The sequence below is a fragment of the Malus domestica genome, chromosome 09, assembly GCF_042453785.1.
Source record: "Malus domestica chromosome 09, GDT2T_hap1".
NCBI lineage: Eukaryota > Viridiplantae > Streptophyta > Magnoliopsida > Rosales > Rosaceae > Malus > Malus domestica.
In genome coordinates this window covers 555,243-573,559 of record NC_091669.1, presented here as the reverse complement: position 1 = coordinate 573,559, position 18,317 = coordinate 555,243, and the positions used below count along the sequence as shown (strand labels likewise).

The 18,317-nt window shown below is 37.6% G+C and overlaps 2 protein-coding genes and 1 long non-coding RNA gene across 4 annotated transcripts; all 3 read left to right on the top strand.

The window, feature by feature from the left end:
• The first annotated feature begins 1,042 nt into the window (after window positions 1-1,042).
• On the top strand, window positions 1,043-5,735 carry LOC103442118 (probable metal-nicotianamine transporter YSL6). The gene is made up of 7 exons (XM_008380875.4): window positions 1,043-1,699; window positions 1,885-2,057; window positions 2,399-2,496; window positions 2,604-2,741; window positions 3,065-3,254; window positions 3,906-4,038; window positions 4,623-5,735. Exons 1-7 carry the CDS (start codon window positions 1,327-1,329, stop codon window positions 5,552-5,554), a joined length of 2,037 nt encoding a protein of 678 aa, XP_008379097.3. The 5' UTR covers window positions 1,043-1,326; the 3' UTR covers window positions 5,555-5,735.
• A 5,671-nt stretch (window positions 5,736-11,406) lies between these two features.
• On the top strand, window positions 11,407-12,599 carry LOC114823967 (uncharacterized). 2 transcript variants are annotated; one of them, XR_011571326.1, is made up of 3 exons: window positions 11,407-11,843; window positions 12,000-12,130; window positions 12,367-12,599. It is a non-coding gene; the product is annotated as an uncharacterized lncRNA (long non-coding RNA). The 2 variants fall into 2 exon arrangements; XR_003772136.2 differs by lacking the exon at window positions 12,367-12,599 and having other exon boundaries at window positions 12,000-12,303.
• A 2,738-nt stretch (window positions 12,600-15,337) lies between these two features.
• On the top strand, window positions 15,338-17,358 carry LOC114826850 (transcription factor TCP20). Its single transcript, XM_029107631.2, has 2 exons — window positions 15,338-17,074; window positions 17,163-17,358. Exon 1 carries the CDS (start codon window positions 15,891-15,893, stop codon window positions 16,854-16,856), a length of 966 nt encoding a protein of 321 aa, XP_028963464.2. The 5' UTR covers window positions 15,338-15,890; the 3' UTR covers window positions 16,857-17,074; window positions 17,163-17,358.
• The last annotated feature ends 959 nt before the right edge of the window (window positions 17,359-18,317 follow it).

The window sequence follows — 18,317 nt, the reverse complement described above, 5'->3', positions numbered from 1 at the left end:
AGAGCAGTTGAGCGGATGAGGATCCTCTCCGTGTGGAATCCTAGGAATCCTCACATTATGGCCGTTCATCGTACATCGTGCGATCAGTTTTCGTTAAATATCATTTGTGTTTAATTTTAAATAAATAAATTCAAAATGATTTCTGATTGCATGATGTATGATGAACGGTTAGGATGTGAGGATCTCTTGTATTCTCACAACTTGGATCCGGATGGGATCCAAATCCCAATTTAGCCATCTTAATTTTTTAATTAGTGGATAAAACCAATTTGGTTTCTAGGCATTGGATTATCATCATGGATGGTTGCATTTCTCTATAGTGTTAAGACTTGTATTTTCTTTTTGGGAGTTGTTACTGAGTTTCGAAAAAGTCATCTTGCACTTCTTGAATGCATCTTCATTTGTGTTTTCATAATAGAAGAATCAAAAACTACATTTTTTTTCTATTGGGTTACAAAAGATTACTTTCTCTGAGTGCTAATAACACATCTTAACATTTTTCCAATTCGTAGAATGGGGGTTAACACGAACTAACAATACTTGAGTAGTGTAAGATCGAGCGGACCAAAATAGAGGGCCTTATGATTTTATGCGAGCTTTCCTACTTATGACGTGGTCGGATCCACCTACGTAAATTTTCTTCTGAAATCATATCAAGACTACCATAGAAAAGATATTTGAAATCGTTGACATATTAGGACTACTTTCACACCAAGTGATTCTATGTATGAGGCTAGGTATGATTAAATTACAATGTTATTCTATATTTTGTGATAGGTGTCTTACAAATGAGGGATGACTTATCTATACTCGAATGCCTCATGACATCCTGAACTAATGACATAATATCACGTGCTTTAACTTTCTCACGTTTCATTGTATCATTAGTTTGGAATACCACGTCGAAATCGCCTCAAGAAAAATTATCATAATTTAACCTAGCAAAAGACATTCAGCTTAACGTAATCAAACACCCTACTGAAGTTTTTCACCCGACGCAAAAAACAAAATGATAAAATAGCATTCGCAATGTACAATATCCATGAAACAGCTCAGGGGTGATGACAAAATACAGGGAGCATGATGGGGCGATACACGCGGCATATTTTAATTGGACCAACAAAAATTTACCCGCGTCCGGATTGGTTGGATAAACTGAGATTCAACAAACTTTCAAAACGGCGCCGGTAGCTTGTCCAGCTACGTCTCTGCAACTGCACGCCTCCCCACACGCCATCCCTCGAAATCCATTGACCTCGATTGAATAAAAAAAATTCCCTATTCATATCCCAGCAATCCACACCGTCTGATCACCATCTCAGAGTCATGGGGACCGAATCATCAACAGCGTCCGTGGAGATATCAGAGCCGTTGCTTCACGATTCCGACGACAAAATCAAGGCCGTCGACTCCGACTCCGACGACCAAATCCCCGAATGGAAGGACCAGATCACCATCAGAGGGCTGGTCGTCAGCGCCGTGCTCGGAAGCCTCTTCTGCATCATCACCCACAAGCTCAATCTGACCGTCGGGATTATCCCCTCGTTGAACGTCGCCGCCGGGCTGCTCGGATTCTTCTTCGTCAAGTCATGGACTGGATTATTGGGAAATTTAGGGTTTTCAGTTGCCCCCTTTACCAGGCAGGAGAACACCGTCATCCAGACCTGCGTCGTTGCCTGCTATGGCCTCGCTTTTAGCGGTAAATCTAATTGCTTCTGTTCTGTTCTTCACTAATTAGTATTTATCACATTACTAACTGATAAGCTAGTTCTTAGCTCTCGCTCTCCCCCTTTTGTTAGTTAATTTTGATGTTAATCATGGAAAATTGGTGTTTCTTTTATCGTGTGTAGTCATATAATTTGTCAATGTGAAATGAATTTTCAGGCGGGTTTGGTTCGTATTTGATTGCCATGGATGAGAGAACGTATAACCTAATTGGTTCTGATTACCCGGGTAATCGGGCTGAAGATGTTATTAATCCGAGCTTGTGGTGGATGAGTGGTTTCATGTTTGTTGTCAGCTTCCTCGGCATTTTTTGCCTTGTTCCGCTTCGCAAGGTGACTACTTTTTCTCTGGATATGAATGTCTTATGGGTGCTACCTATGTTTTTGACTTTGAGCTAATACTGATGTTAACTTTCTAACTGAATACTGCATTGGTTCTGGCGTTTCCATCGAAAGAATCATCTTTTTAAGTTGATCTTGGCATCTTGATTCATTCGGTTATGTGATAATTGTTAGACCCTTTGATAGAAGCAGTTGTTCCTTGATGTGTGTTCGTTGGCTAGGACTTTTTTATGACAGAAGTTAACGTGCCCGTTGGCTACCTATTATGGTATTTTTTGTATACTTGTCTTTTGTTAATGTATCCTATCTCATCTTTATTAATCTGATATCAGGTTATGGTCCTGGATTACAAACTAACATATCCCAGTGGGACAGCCACGGCAATGTTGATAAATAGCTTCCACACTAAGAGTGGTGCAGAGCTTGCCGGGTAAAGTCTCTGTATCAAACTACTTTGTCGCTTTGTGTCTGTTTTTATAAAAACAGATGCATTAAATGAATCTTTTAAATTAACACCGTCATAATCTTACTTTGCAGGAAGCAAGTTCATGCTCTAGGGAAGTATTTAAGTATAAGTCTAATTTGGAGCTGCTTCAAGTGGTTCTTTAGTGGTGTTGGAGATTCATGTGGATTTGACAACTTTCCTAGCTTTGGATTGACACTATTTAAGAACACGTAAGGCTATTGGTTCTTTGGTTTTCCAACCCCTCCCTTTCGACATTCTTTCACCCCTTGTGTATAAGTTGAGAAAGTGGCACACGCTACTTGGTGGAGCTAGTGGGGGTCCTTTCTTCTTCTTCTTTTTTTTCATACCAATTTTGGGATGAAATATCAAAATCAGAATAGAATTGGTGTTTTGCATTCCCTAGTTATGAATGGTGAATTCCACAAAAGCAAATAAAAAGGCTTTCTAAGGAAGTGGCATTCGTTTTAGTAAGATTTACAATATTTGTACAGCAGTGAAGTTGCTGATGTTTTACATAACTGGCTTCATGCAGGTTTTATTTTGACTTCAGTCCAACATATGTTGGATGTGGTCTTATATGCCCTCACATAGTCAACTGCTCGGTTCTTTTGGGGGCTATCTTATCATGGGGTTTTCTTTGGCCGTTAATATCCCAATATTCTGGGGTCTGGTATCCAGCTGACCTTGGTAGCAATGATTTCAAAGGTCTTTACGGATATAAGGTATTGTGCTTCGATTTCCATTTCAGGCACACTACCTTGATTCTTAGGCTAATTGCATGGGTGTAGTACTGTAGTTTAACTATTTCTAGTATGGATTCTATTGCATTTCTTATGACAAAAACCTAAAGGTAGAGTAAGGGAGCATAGACTGTTGACTACACACTCATTCATAGTTATTATTTTTGGTCATCTAATTTGCTCAAAAAGCTATATACGGAGCTAGAAACTTCTTCTAGTGGGGGCAACCCGAAAAACAACTAAGAAAACCTTTTTATAGTATGGCTTATACCCAATAGGGATGATTTCAAATGATGATGTATCACAATTCCAATGTTACAAAAATTTTAGTATAGTAGTGGAAAGTGGCAAAGTGATGAGAAAAATATTAATACATGATAGGCGGGAGAGGAGTTTTTCGGTTTGAATGACAGAACAAGAGCACTTTTGCTCATATAATATTTGATATGGAGTATAAGTAGTATGAAGGTATGTTGGATATTAGATACATATATTTTCTTCAAAGATAATGCATGTATATTAAATAACTATGGTTTGCAACTTAACAAACAAATTACTTGAGTGGGGACATCTGCCCCCAGTGAGCCTTCGTTGGCTCCGTCCATGTTTTCTTACCCATTATGTTGTTTGCAGGTCTTCATAGCTATTGCCCTCATCCTAGGGGATGGTATCTACAATTTGATCAAGATTATAGCCGTTACTCTTAAGGAAATATCCAATAAGAGTAACAAAAAGAGCAACCTTCCTGTTGTCAAAGAGGTCATAGGTCAGTATTTACATGGTCTCTGATATTCATTGAAAATGTTGTCACTGTTCGTTCAATGCCAATGTTGTCACTCTTCACATTAGACAGTTTGAACCCATATAGGCTGGCATGTGTTCACAGCACTGATGTTTGAACTGTATGTTCCTGTAGTAGTGCTTGTATATTAGTAATCTTGTTTGAGTTGTGACATAATAGCATAACTGGCTGAATTCTTACTATCAATTTTGGCTGTAACAAAATCTAATGTATTTACCACAAGCAATGTATCGTGCTATAAATAGAAACTAAAATTGAGTTTTCTATTGTATTTAAATGTATTAGGTATTTTCAAGAAAGACTCAAATTTTATACCTTTTGTAGGGTTCCTTGAACCAAATTGATTTTTCGTGGCAGCCTTTATTGGCTAAAACATGTGATTGGTGTGATATTGCCTCATGTTAGCAGATAACCTGTCAAAGAAAAGAAGAGGGGATAACATCTTACACTTGGCATAGTATAAACAGATTAAAGTTTGCATGCATCTTAATTATGAGGTAACCTATTCTATGCTGAAGACTAATAGGTTTTTGATTTGTGCTAAGCAGGTGATGAGAGTTCAGAAGTAACACTGGAGCAAAAAAAGAGGGATGCAATATTTCTTAAGGACAGGATACCAACTTGGGTTGCCGGTGCTGGATATCTGGGCCTAGTTGTAATATCCACAGCAACAATGCCAATCATCTTTCCGCCTCTGAAATGGTATTTGGTTCTATGCTCATACATCCTTGCTCCTGCCCTTGCCTTCTGCAACTCCTATGGCACTGGCCTCACAGACTGGAGTTTAGCTTCAACTTATGGGAAAATTGGTCTTTTCATCATTGCTTCATTAGTTGGAAGTGACGGCGGGGTTATAGCTGGGTTAGCAGCCTGTGGGGTGATGATGTCGATTGTCTCTACTGCAGCTGATCTCATGCAAGACTTCAAGACAGGTTACCTCACTATGTCTTCGGCCAAGTCTATGTTTATAAGCCAGTTGGTGGGAACAGCCATGGGTTGTGTGATTGCTCCGTTAACATTTTGGTTGTTTTGGAGTGCATTTGATATCGGGTCACCTGATGGTCCATACAAGGCACCCTATGCTGTTATATTCAGGGAAATGGCAATCCTAGGTATCGAGGGCTTCTCTGAGCTCCCCAAGCATTGCTTGGCTATGTGCGTTGGTTTTTTCGTGGCAGCTGTGGCTATAAACCTGCTGAGGGATGTGACTCCTACGAAAATATCACAGTTCATTCCAATTCCCATGGCAATGGCAGTCCCATTCTACATCGGAGCATACTTCGCCATTGACATGTTTGTTGGGACGGTGATATTGTTCGTATGGGAGCGAGTGAACAGGAAGGATGCAGAGGATTATGCAGGGGCAGTCGCTTCGGGTTTAATATGTGGTGATGGGATTTGGACAATCCCGTCGGCGATCCTCTCTATTTTCAAGGTCAATCCACCCATCTGCATGTACTTTGGGCCTTCGAGCAGATGAGTTGAGCCACATGCTGTGTTGTAACACTGTTGGTTGCAAGTTCAAAATTTGAGCTGCTGGGAGGTTTGGTTAGACTTTGTAAATCACTACTTATGATTCAGTTGGGGTTGTCCTTCCATGTACATTAAACAAACGGTTGCATACTCCGAATTCGCAGTCTCGTCTTGCCTTTCCCCTTTCATTTCCCTTTTCTCAAAGAAATGTGGCGAGAAGCACTATTGTCCACAAGTGCTTTTTCTGTAGTCGTTTTTATTACAAACGCATTGAAGGTTTTTTTTTAAATTCAAGTGCTTCTAGCGCTTTTCTTCTAATAAGTGGTTTTATTAGAAATCCGTCGAAATTTTAATCACGGACCCAGTCGATCATAAGCAACGTAAATGTCTTTTTAGAGATAATCACGTTAAAATTCCTGAGTGTTTAGTGGAAAAGTAGTTGGAGGTGCAGATTAAGATATGTGTGAAAAGGAAATCTAGATATGTAGCTAAATCAAGAGGCTAGGTACCAAAACTTGAATTTTGAAAGCGAATATTTTTGCTCACCACTCTTAAGTAATGGTTACGTGCTTTGCTCATTATGTAGTGGATAGACACGAATCTTAAAATTTAAACATATTCAGTGATCATAAATAGGACGGTGAGTATTACCACCGCTTAAAGGCTGTGAGCAAATGCACACATCTCAGAAATGGGGCACATGGCATAGATGGTGACCTTTCTAGCCTCTACTTGGCACTTGCATTTCCACTGGATTCCTTTTTTCAATATCCCCAATTTTGATGGATTGATGCATCTAAACCACCCATCAATTGGGTAATGGGTTATATCTATCCATCCAAAATTATTGCCATCAATTCGTCAAGTAACATCATCGACCAATACCAAAAAGTGCAAAGTCATCACCTGTTTTTCTATATATATATATATGTATATGTACATATATATTTGTCAAATTTAGAGGTTAAATAACCATATAACCTTATGAAATTTACTTTATACATTTCTATGAGATTTAGTTTTTATTATTTATTTATTTTAAGAAATTTCTTCAGAACTTTGGCATGTTACAGAAATTGAAAAAAATCTGAGTGTCGATAGAGAAAATTACACAACTTAGAAGTCCAAAACAAATTAACAAATAAAAAGCAAAAGAAGGGGATAATGGTGAGGTCCATGTCTCTCTCTCTCTGTCTCTCTCTCTTTATCTTATCAAAAGGAGTCATTCAGTTAGAGATTCTGGCTATTTATTAATTGGAGCTCAGCAATTGGAGGTTGTGGCGCTCTTGTTTGATGTGCACCATGCAACTTCTGCTGCTTTTCCCATTTCTCATCATTGTTCTTCCTAAACCATGTATCATCTTTATAAAATATAAATTATGCTACTGTAACTATCTTATCTATGTAGATGGGAAATAAGTCTTCATTGACATATATAAGCAGCGGTAGATTCAAGATTTGATTTTTAAGGGATCCCAATATTAACGGTCCAAAATTTTAAAATAAAATTTTAGTTTTATTTACTGATACATTTCGTTGAACACTTGAAGTGTTTGTTATCGTCAGCCGAATCAAGTTGCTATGCTGAAGCAATATGATAAGTCGAGAATTTGCCGAGCGTTGTCGACGCAACCTGCGAGAAACATTTCGTCAAACACTTGGTGGGTACCAAATGACCTGTACTAAATATTCAGATGATTCTCAAAATACCTTCGCATGTATATTTTTTGGACTTCAAGTGGTCCTGGAACCAGCTCGGTCTCAATGTGCATCCGCCACTATACACAATTAGGATGATTCTATATGCATGTAAGCTAATAACCTATAACGCGTTCTAAGTAGTTTGATTATCTTGAAGTTTATACATTGTTGATGTGTCCTCTTGAATTATAAATGGTGAATTATGTTTCTGTTCAATATAATTTTTTTTACAGGTTGCCTTCTACTTCGATTCCTTGCTATATAAATCACCTATATTATTATTATTATATATACAAGTCATTCTCTTTTCACAGAGCAATTAATCTTATATATGAACTGAAAGCAAAGTTGTTTTCGGATTGAAGATTTGAATTCATAGGATATGTAAAACGGGGGTTTGATATTTCAACAGCTAACTTTAGAGGAGGGGCCTCCTTTGTCTCCACGATGGGATGCACATACGACTACCAATTCAATCACCACCACACACATCGCCGTTCCCGCCATTATTATCATCACACAAATCAATAGGTCTTCTCCCACACCACACCGTATCAAGCACAAACCTCACGAATATATATATATATAGCTTTGAATATTTTCATATACACAAAGAAAAAAAAGAAGAAGGAAAAAACCATGCTCTTTAACGGCCTTAATTAAAGTTGCTTAGCAATTGATTATGTTCATCATATTAAAAATTAAATTTAAATATAGATCCCACTACGGTGACCGAAAGCTGCATGCATGCATGCATGCTTGCATAAGTTCAATTCGTTCATATATTCATGCAGAGAAACTGAGGAAGTCAATGAGTTAGCGGTAGAATTGGTGACTTCGATTCTTGCAAGGGAAGAAAAATCGATCGGTGGTCTTTGTCAAGTTAATTGTATATATGCTGAGTTCCTAACTTAATAGTAAAAAGGAAAACACAATAATCATATCAACTTGCAAGCTTTTGAACTTTGAAAACTAAAGCAACTTTGGACCAACTAAACCGACTGATTAAACCATTCTTGTGGTTGTCGTCGACTGGTTTATACATCACGAAAGTGATATTGTTGGCTCCTTTAAGTTTTTTGAAAAAGAATGAACACGTAACCCTTCAAATTTCCATTAGGGTTTCATCATTTGTTTTTTCTTCTAAGGTTCTAGCTAGCTAGCTTGAGAATATGTACGTCCTAGATTATATATAATCCACAATATTGAAGGGGGTCGATATATATATCAAAGAAGGAGATTCCATTTTGCACTCAAATTTGTTTGTAAGTTAATTTGTAACCTATTTATGCATGATATAATTCACGACCTTTTATTTCCGTTTGTCTGCTTCGACCATTCTCATCACATCGTGCGACGTGTGATAGTATTGATGGTTGTTTTACAAAAGCTACCATGGTAAAATTAAAAAGCACTTCTTTTGGTAATATAATAATGGTAAAGCAAATTGTGATCAAGTAAGCACAACTTAGTAGTCAGAAAAGCATAATTAACTCAGTAGTCAATTCTTTATCCTAAAGAAAAAGGAAAGTCTGAAATTTGGTTCAAATATATAACTAGGGCACAGTTAGGTAGTGGCTAATTTATCCTCGTTTCATCCCATAATAGCCCACAAAGTCAAAAAAACATTTCTAATTTATTTGGTCAAGCAGTTTGTTGAACAATTGGCAAACTCTTATCATTGTGTGCTTAACATACATTTTCGCTCTTTAATGCTCTTTTAATTGTGTCTTTAGGTACATATTGTTGTAGTCAATCATACAAAGAGCAAGGAGAGCTAGCAAAATCCCAAGCTTTCGCAAGCAGTGAACGATGCCACACCATCGGATTGGAAGAAGACTGCCCCACAAAAGCATGCAGGTTAGATAAACAAAAATTGAATGATAATACTAGGAAGATCAAATTTTAAACCAAATAATATGTCACCAATAGGAAATAAGCACGTCAGTAGACATTTAATCAATAGTCCAATCATCTACAACTACATTATTTAGTTTGTAAATTTGATTTAAATTTTTGATATCCCTAACATTACCCAAAATTAAATTAAAGAAGCGAGGTAATGTGCATTGACCGTAATGTATATCATCATTGATTCTTCAACCTTTACCATCCACACTGTAATATTGTATAATGATAGTTAGGGATAATTTGGTAAATTTCATTTCGTAGAAATTAAATAATAATGTGGGTTGATAAATTTAAAAAAAATGTGGGTATTAACAAGTAGCTTAAGTTGAACTTTTATGCTTTAAAAAGTGAACTTGTGTGATTATTATTATTATTTTTTTTTTGTTCTTTTTTTTTTCTTTCAAAGTAATGGAAGAAAACATAACGTGTGTGCTTGTTGTGATTATAGTATATTTAACTTAATTAAACCCTTAAATTATGAACGGTAGAGAACACACACACACATGCACTTATCTCATCAAAAATAATAATTCCCTTGTCGGGATTATTCATATCTTATGATATCTAATTAATTATGTGGTGGACATTAACACACAGAAAATCGCTTTCAAAGTACAATTAAAAATGGATTTAATTGTTTAAGAAATTGAGATTAGGCATCTTTGTCATACGAGAAATTTAAGGGACTATTTTGTCACCTTGCTGAGTTGTTATTGGCATCCAGTGCTCACACCAATTATCATTGACAAGTGTGAATCTCTATCTCATGCAGAACAATCTCTTCTACTTCTACCATCATTCCCATGGAGACCAGAACAATCCTGAGAGATAATTACCACATTGCCATTATCCTTGAACACTAGGGAATATTATTTCTTTTATGTAAAAGTTAATTTCAAGGTTCAAGAGAAGGGTAAAAATGTGCATGAACTTTGGGATGAAGGGAAGTGACATAAGCACATAATTTTTCTCTTTTTTTTGCATATAATTCCTTTTTGTTAGAGCATCTTTAATGGTATAGGCAATTGAGTAGTCAGACCGATTTTGATGAGTCACATAGGCAAAAACTAGCTCCAATTGTATAGGCCTTGAGTTTGCAAATGTTGCCTATGTTAGAATTCCTAAGAACAAGCCCTTTAAATATAATTACCCCACTATAACTAACACTGAGGCCTTTTGTATTAAAAATCCCACACCTGACGGATTGAGCAGGTGGCCAAATAGGGACAGTATCGGTGTTGTTGGAGTGGGCCCATAGCCCGTCTACCTGAAATTTAAGATGGTATCAAAGCCAGGGGACGGGTCCGTACATCCAGGTGAACATGTGGGTCCCCTTTGGCCCCGCGCAAATGGGTGAGCCCCGACTTGGCTCCACGTAGGCCAAGAGATGCCACGTGCATTGGCCCAGCGCAAACGGGTGAGCCTCGGTTTGGCTCCATGTGGTTGCCGATGTGTGGAACTCCACGTGTGACCCATAAAATAAGGTCTCACGTAAGGGGGAGTGTTAGAATTTCTCTGTCCCACATCGGCCACAAAACTTGAGAACAAGCCCTTTAAATAGAATTACCTCACTCTAACTAACAACGAGGCCTTTGTATTAAAAACCTCACACCTGACGGATTGAGCAGGTGGCTAAGTATGGACAGTATCAGTGTTGTTGAAGTGGGCCCATGGCCCGTCTACCTGAAATTTAAGAGCCTACCCTCCCAAAGTAGGCAATGTTGCCTACAACACCGTAAAGTAGGCAAATGAGACCGCACATATCTTTATATGGTAAAAAATTCTATGTGGAGGAAGAGCACAAAACCAAAAGGTAAATGTAGATGTTACAAATGAAAGAAAATAATAAAATACAATTTTGCTCATTTGATTTGTCTAATCTATTAGAATGAGATTTTTTTATAAGGCAATTGAATAGACAACATGTCACGTCAGCCCTTAATATAATTTTATCTACTTTGGTTGTCCATGCCATTGGATTTGGGTAAGGAAAGAAGAGTAATTTCTAATTGTAAACTTCGAATATAGCAAGCATGCTCCCATGAGAAGTAAGATTTTGTATATGGCCCATGAACTGTTGGAAATTAGAGTAAAAGGCCCCACCCCATACGGGCCCACTAAGTTAGTATCATCTTTATTTTTATTTTTTTTGGGTCAAAGAAGTGTAATTAGAGTATTGTGACGTTTTTAATAAATAATATAAAATTATGTTAATTTGTTTCATTGAACCAGAATATTAGAATAAAATGTAAGGGTGTGTTTGTTTCCCTTCACTGGCCCTCACTGGATTGGACTAGACTAACAGTTGGTCCAGTCCCGTGTTTGATAGCAACCAGGACTACGTTTAATGGAATTAACCGGGACTCGCGTCGACTAAAACCTTCGCTAGAAGGTCTTGGCGAAGAACCCCCAGAATGAGCGGACTGCTAGTCCCGCCCTCTCCCTTCTCTTTCGCACCTTTCGCCCTTTCGCCCTTTCATCTTCTTCCTCGTCGCACCATCGCCCTTTCATCTTCTTCCTCGTCGCACCATCGCCCTCTCTTCTTCTGCTCCTTTGTCAGTTTCCAACCGCGTACTCTGCGTTCGCCACCAAAGGCCTCCTCGAGTGGGTGGATAAGCACTGCGTTCGCATCCAAAGGCCCCCCGCACCGACCGATTCTCCAACCCCAACAGCCTATTAATTAGGTTTGTGTTAATGGGGTTTGATGAATTTATGTTAATTTGGGTTAAATTTTGTTAATTTGGATAAATCTCGTTAATGGGTTTGATAAATTTATGTTAGTTTGGATAAATCTTATTGGATATTAAAATTCAATTATTGTTCTTTTTTTTTGTCTGCAGATTCTTGAAGCAGCAGAGAAAAAAATGGGAGTTTCAATTGTTTTGGAATCATTGGTTTTGGCATTGGAAGTCTGAAGGGATTCTTGGTGGGTTTCCATGTTTTCGTCAATTCAAAGCATGAGGAAGTGAATGTAAATTTTTATTATCTGAAGCTTTTGATTTCTAGGTTTTTGAGATGGTGCAAGAATCTTTCAGTGGAAATTATTATCCCTGTGTTTTTTGTTGTTATTCATGGTGTTTGCTCAATTGATTGGGTATTTTGTGTTTAGAGATTTTGGATTAAGCAAATTGGTTGAACTTGTCAGTCTTGCATGTATTTGATTGCATTTAGTATCACCTGCATCTCATGAATCACTGAATTTTGCAGGGACATTGTTCTATAGCTCTATGAGAGGTACAATTGCTCGTGTATGATTTCTTAGAATTGATTTAAATTCCAATGATGTAGTTAGATGTACGTAGTTGAAGGGCATTGAAGAATATGTGAAGGAACTCAAGTTTAAGCACAAGTAGTCGCAACTTGTAAATGTATTGATAGCTGATGGTGAAAAATATTTGTAGACTTTCATGTAAAGCAAAATCCTTTCCCCATTTTGTTTATGAGATGAATAATATTTTCAATAAAGCATCTTTTATATCTTAAAAAAAAAAAATTAGATAAGAAAGTGGAAGTTTTCATAATTAAATATAAAAAAATAAAAAATAAAAATTTAGTCATAGCTAGTCCGGCACTGCACCAAACACTTCACAATTCTAGTACTGCTTAGTCCAGGCCAAGCCAATCTAGCTTAGTCCCTGAAGCTAGTCCAGTCTAAGACAGTCCGGTGCAACAAACGCACCCTAAACTTATTCTATGTAATTTACTTGACTTATTCTTTAGAGTAATTGTTTGTTTAATACCTTAAAATTTCTTAGTTTTCAATATTTTATACATCAAGTTTTTTTTCATCTCAGTTGATATCTAACGTGGTAATTTTGAGACACTTTCATACATTATTAATTTTTTTTTATAAAAACAACCGTTAATCTATGACGTGACGTCTACATGGACAATGACTAAGTGCCACGTTTCCATCTAAGTCCACATGGACACTAAAAAAATTAAAAAAAAAACCCTCTGTAGTCTGTAACAACCAACAACAACAACGTAATATGTACAGACTCCATATCACCAAGCGTTGGTGTTGCTGAATGCTGCTGGGCCACTCATACAATCTTGTTCTTTCCCTGTGTGTCTTTTTAAAATTCATATATCAATTTTTATATAATATATCAAAGATGGGTCTAGAGCTAGAAGAGTGGGTTAGAAGCAAACCCCACCACCAGCCATTCATGAGTTGCCAGGTGTCGAAATCTCAAGCGTCCAGCTGGCAGTTGAGTCCCTTACAAGAGATGGCATCATAAATATTGGTTTGCTATTGCAATTATAGCATATGCAGGAGAAATCAATAATGAATAAGGGGAATCGAATCAATGATCAACCCATGGACCATGGTCCCTATGACTCCATGGAATGTGGGAAATATAAGGGAATGGGCTTTTGATTTATCTGCTCCAAGATCTTAAGGTGCGTTTGTTGTGCCGGACTATTTCAGACAGAACTAACTTCAGGGACTAAACTGAATTGGTTTGGCTTGGACTAAGCAGGATAAAAATATTGAATTATTTAGCGCAGTGCCGGACTATGTCGTAGACTAAAATATTTTTTTAGCTCAAAAACATTCATTTCAATTTTCTTTTATTTTATTATTTCACTCTTCATCTGTTGCACCCCTCACTCAACAAAATGCAATACAAACAACCACCCACTCGATCAATTGTTCAAAATTGATGGTTTGAGAAAGTAGTAATCTGATGCATGCCTTGTGTAAATCTATACAACGCTTCTTTAATCAGAAAGCAAGTTTCTTACCTAATGCTAAAAACTCTGTATCAATTTATAGAAAAATATAAAAAGATGGTTGGAAAAGGATCCTCGCCATATCATTTTCCTAGGGATCCTGTAATTGTGTTTGTTCATCGTACATCGTATGGTCAATTTTCATTAGGTATTATTTATATTTGAATTTTAAATTTTAAATAATTTATTACCACACAATCTACGATAAATGGATACAACTACATGGATCCTTCTCCTTTGATTTACATTCACAACAATTATATCACTGCTCCTGTCTCTTCTTTGACCTCTCTAACTGTAGCTTTACAAATATCCTCACCGTGTCCTTGGATAAATTTTTTAATCCACGATGATACAACAGGTGCTAAAAGAGACCAAAAATTCAAAAATAAACAAAAAAACCCAGAAATCGGTCAAAAGCTCCAGTGACAAAAAATCAATCAAGACCCAGTATAATTTCACGAATTTTCATAACAAAATCGAAGAAAGTGAAGAGAAAATGAAATTAATCACTTCGGGCAACAAACATGGGACTAGCTAATTCTTAATCCAGTCCAGTGCAATGAAACTTAAGGAAGGCAAACAAACGCACATTTAGAGTATAATGATTTATGATATATATTATTAGAACGATACAATGTGCGTTTAATGATTTAAGAGAATTTAATGGGTTAATTCAAATTTAAGTGATAGTGTAATATGATACATTGATGTTTGGTAGAAAGACTCGTCTATTTTATCAATATACATAAAGCCAAGGGCCCAATGAATTGTATTTTTTGGTGTCACAAGCTTCACACAAAATAATTAGACAAAAATGCCCATCAAATAAAAAACTTCAAAAGCAACTCAAAATAATGCATCAAATATAGTAGAGGTCTTTTCGTCATTTTAATAGTGTTTTTTTTAATAATTAATTTCTTTTGTACAATTTTTTTTAATTAGTACCTCACAGTAGACTAATAATAATGTTATTTAATCAATTTTTCATTAAATATTACTTTCTCTATCTTTAAACACGTTCAAAACATCTTAAGAGCCGTATAATGTCGGTTATAAAAAAGGTTTTTCGCACGCGGATAATAATGTGATTAAATTAGCTGTCAAATGATTTTTTTTTTTTTTGAACAAACGATATTATTAAGGGGATGGGGTGGGCGTAACCTCACAATAGGGTAACAATAATGTGATTCAGTCAATTGTTCATTATATATTATTTTCTCTATTCTTAATATAAATTCAATAGACACCAATTTTAATATGTGAATTCAGCTGCTTTAATTGGTTTATGAGATGTTCCTTCTAGCTTGATTTAAGATTATTCATTTACTTAAAATATTTGACTTTTATTTTATCAATTTACGCATATAAATATAAGGTTTTAAAACGTATAAGTCGTACGTAGCATATTGTAATTCAAAAAATGTCTTAGGCACCAACTTTTTGTAAATTAGGAGGAGAATTCAAATTTTGAATACAGATAGTAGAACACGTTGTTCTTAAATACTTTGCTAAACTCATATTTGCTTAGAAGGAATCTTGTCTGACTAATCATATCTTGTCGTAAGTTGAACTCGTTTATATAAATGTGTAACTAATTTGAAGTACCGACACACCGATATTTGGAGACCGGAGGGTGAAAACACGAAGTTGGCAGTCGAAACTTGAAGTTGTGTTCATATCTGCGTAGTCAAAATCCGCTACAGTGTCAAAAGTGGCAAGAGAAAAAGTTAAGAAAGGAAGGACAGGTTGCAGAGAGAGAGAGAGAGAGAGAGAGAGTAAAAAACAACCAAAGGCAGGCTGCCGGGAGGAGAGAGTAGAATTTGACAATGGGATACGTTCGGATTTTAATATTTTGATGGTTTTGTCATCTCCTTCTTTACCAAAACAGTGAAAACTAATGAAAGTGTAGGACTTTTCAGGTCACCTTCTTCAATCAAAGAGGACCCATTTTTCTCTTTTTTTCATTTTATTTTTTGAATCCCCTGTTCATGGATCCCAAGGGCTCAAAGCAGACACAAGACATACCCAGCTTCTTGAGCCTTCCCCCACAATCACAACCACAACCTGAGCAGCAGCAGCAACCACAACAACAACCTCAACCCAACAACAACATGAGCGACAACAAACCTGCTGAAATCAAAGACTTCCAGATTGTAATCGCCGACAAAGATGAGTCGGGAAAGAAGCAGTTGGCGCCCAAGAGAAGCTCCAACAAAGACAGACACACTAAAGTCGAAGGCAGGGGAAGGAGGATACGGATGCCGGCCCTCTGCGCCGCCAGAATCTTTCAATTGACCAGAGAGTTGGGTCACAAATCCGATGGGGAAACAATCCAGTGGCTCCTCCAGCAGGCCGAGCCGTCGATTGTTGCCACCACCGGGACCGGGACGATTCCGGCGTCGGCTTTGGCGGCGGCAGGGGGCTCTGTTTCGCAACAGGGGACTTCTTTATCAGCTGGATTGCACCAAAAGATCGATGAATTGGGGGGGTCCAGTGGGGGTAGGACCAGTTGGGCAATGGTGGGCGGGAATTTGGGGAGACCCCATGTGGCAGGGGTGGGCGGGCTATGGCCCCCTGTCAGTAGCTTTGGGTTCCAGTCATCATCTGGTCCTCCATCGGCCACCACAAATCTGGGCACTGAGAGTTCAAATTACCTGCAAAAAATTGGGTTTCCTGGCTTTGACTTGCCTGTCTCTAACATGGGTCCGATGAGTTTTACTTCAATTTTGGGTGGGGGCAATCAGCAGCAGCAGCAGCAGCTTCCTGGGTTGGAACTTGGGTTGTCACAGGATGGACATATTGGGGTTCTGAACTCTCAGGCTTTGAGCCAGATTTACCAGCAGATGGGGCATGCTAGAGTGCACCAGCAGCCGCCGCAGCACCACCACCAGCAACACCACCACCAGCAGCAGCAACCGCCTTCCAAGGACGATTCTCAAGGATCCGGACAGTAGTGGTCGCATTAGATTTTGTGAAATTTGGATGGGAGAATGCAAAAAGCAGTAGCATTTTGTTGGGAGACTGAGTTTGTTGTTTTTGGTAATGGTATTTGTATTGTATAATTGGAAAAAAAGTGAAGAAAAAGATACTTGAGGGAGTTCAATAGGGACTGGATTTTGTTTTGCCCCTTGTTTTTCTCTCCACTGCATGACTCAAGTCTCCATATTTACAGGTGCTTTTGCTTAAATCTGCTTAATTTTTCAGCATTCTGTTAGCTTTAGCCTATAGGGGAATTTGATTGTTAAAAAGTGCTTTTGCAGGTGGGATAATTGTTGACAGTCAAATTGCTTTGGGTTTGGGCTCAACTGCTGCTGCTTTGAATTCAGAGGTGTGTTGATTGTAGTGTAAGGCATCCTTTTAATTGGTTTTGTTCTCCACTTGGTGTGGATCAAGTGGTGCTCAGTTTGTTTGTGAAAAATTTAAACATAGAGTTCTATAGTCATACTTAATCTCCAATTTTCTTCTTAGATTTCTTAATTATATTATATCTTCATTGTGCTTTTTCACGCCACTTCCGAAGAACGCCTCTTTGGACCAATCTCGCTTCGTCTTCATAAACCATTTGTGTTTTCCCCCCATGAATTCCTCACTTGCAACCCAATATTATTTTTCTTTGTTATAACTACAGGGTTTAGGCTGTTAGATATGCGTTTTGTAGGTTCTCTGTAGTTGATTCATGTGATATTGGTATCACAGCAGTGGCGTCGTTAATAGGCTGATAGCCTAGTTGCCTTCCATGTTGTCTACTTGAATGTCCAAGTGCATTTCACTCCCTGGACATGATATTGCATTCTAACGTCTTTGACTCCAGAATATCAATTAGGTACTCAAATTTTTTGCAGCTTTGCTAATCGATCTGGTTTACCGAACTGAAATCTATTGCTGGATATTGGCTAACATTATCATGACTCTTGAGTCCAATTAGAAGACTTATCCTGGATGCTAATTGTAATTCACTAAGAATATGCCAAAGTAGGTCACTTTAAGGATCTTCAGAGATTTTCTTTCTTTTGAGCATCTGAGTTGTATTTGCCAGTATATGCTGACTACTGTATTCTGTTCCTAGTTAATGTTTCATCGTTACACAGCTTAAGAGCCATTAGTTGTGCTTAGTGTTTATATACAAGTACAGTACATTTGTGAGACTTTGTAACCCTCTCAATTGGCTTTGGCATATTCCAAGGAGTATGATGAAAATTAAGCGTCTTTTTTTAGTTTCAGAACATAAGAAGGGAACAGCTAGAACTCCATCTGGTTTCCCTAAGAACACGACTTTTCCGTCAAATCTGTTTGAATATCTTGATTGTCATTACCATGGGGAAAACTGCTTCACTAGGTTACTCATCAAACTTGTCTCGCCTCGTGGTGTCAGATTGGTCTTTGGTTTTGTACTATAATGTAAGCATCTAGCAATT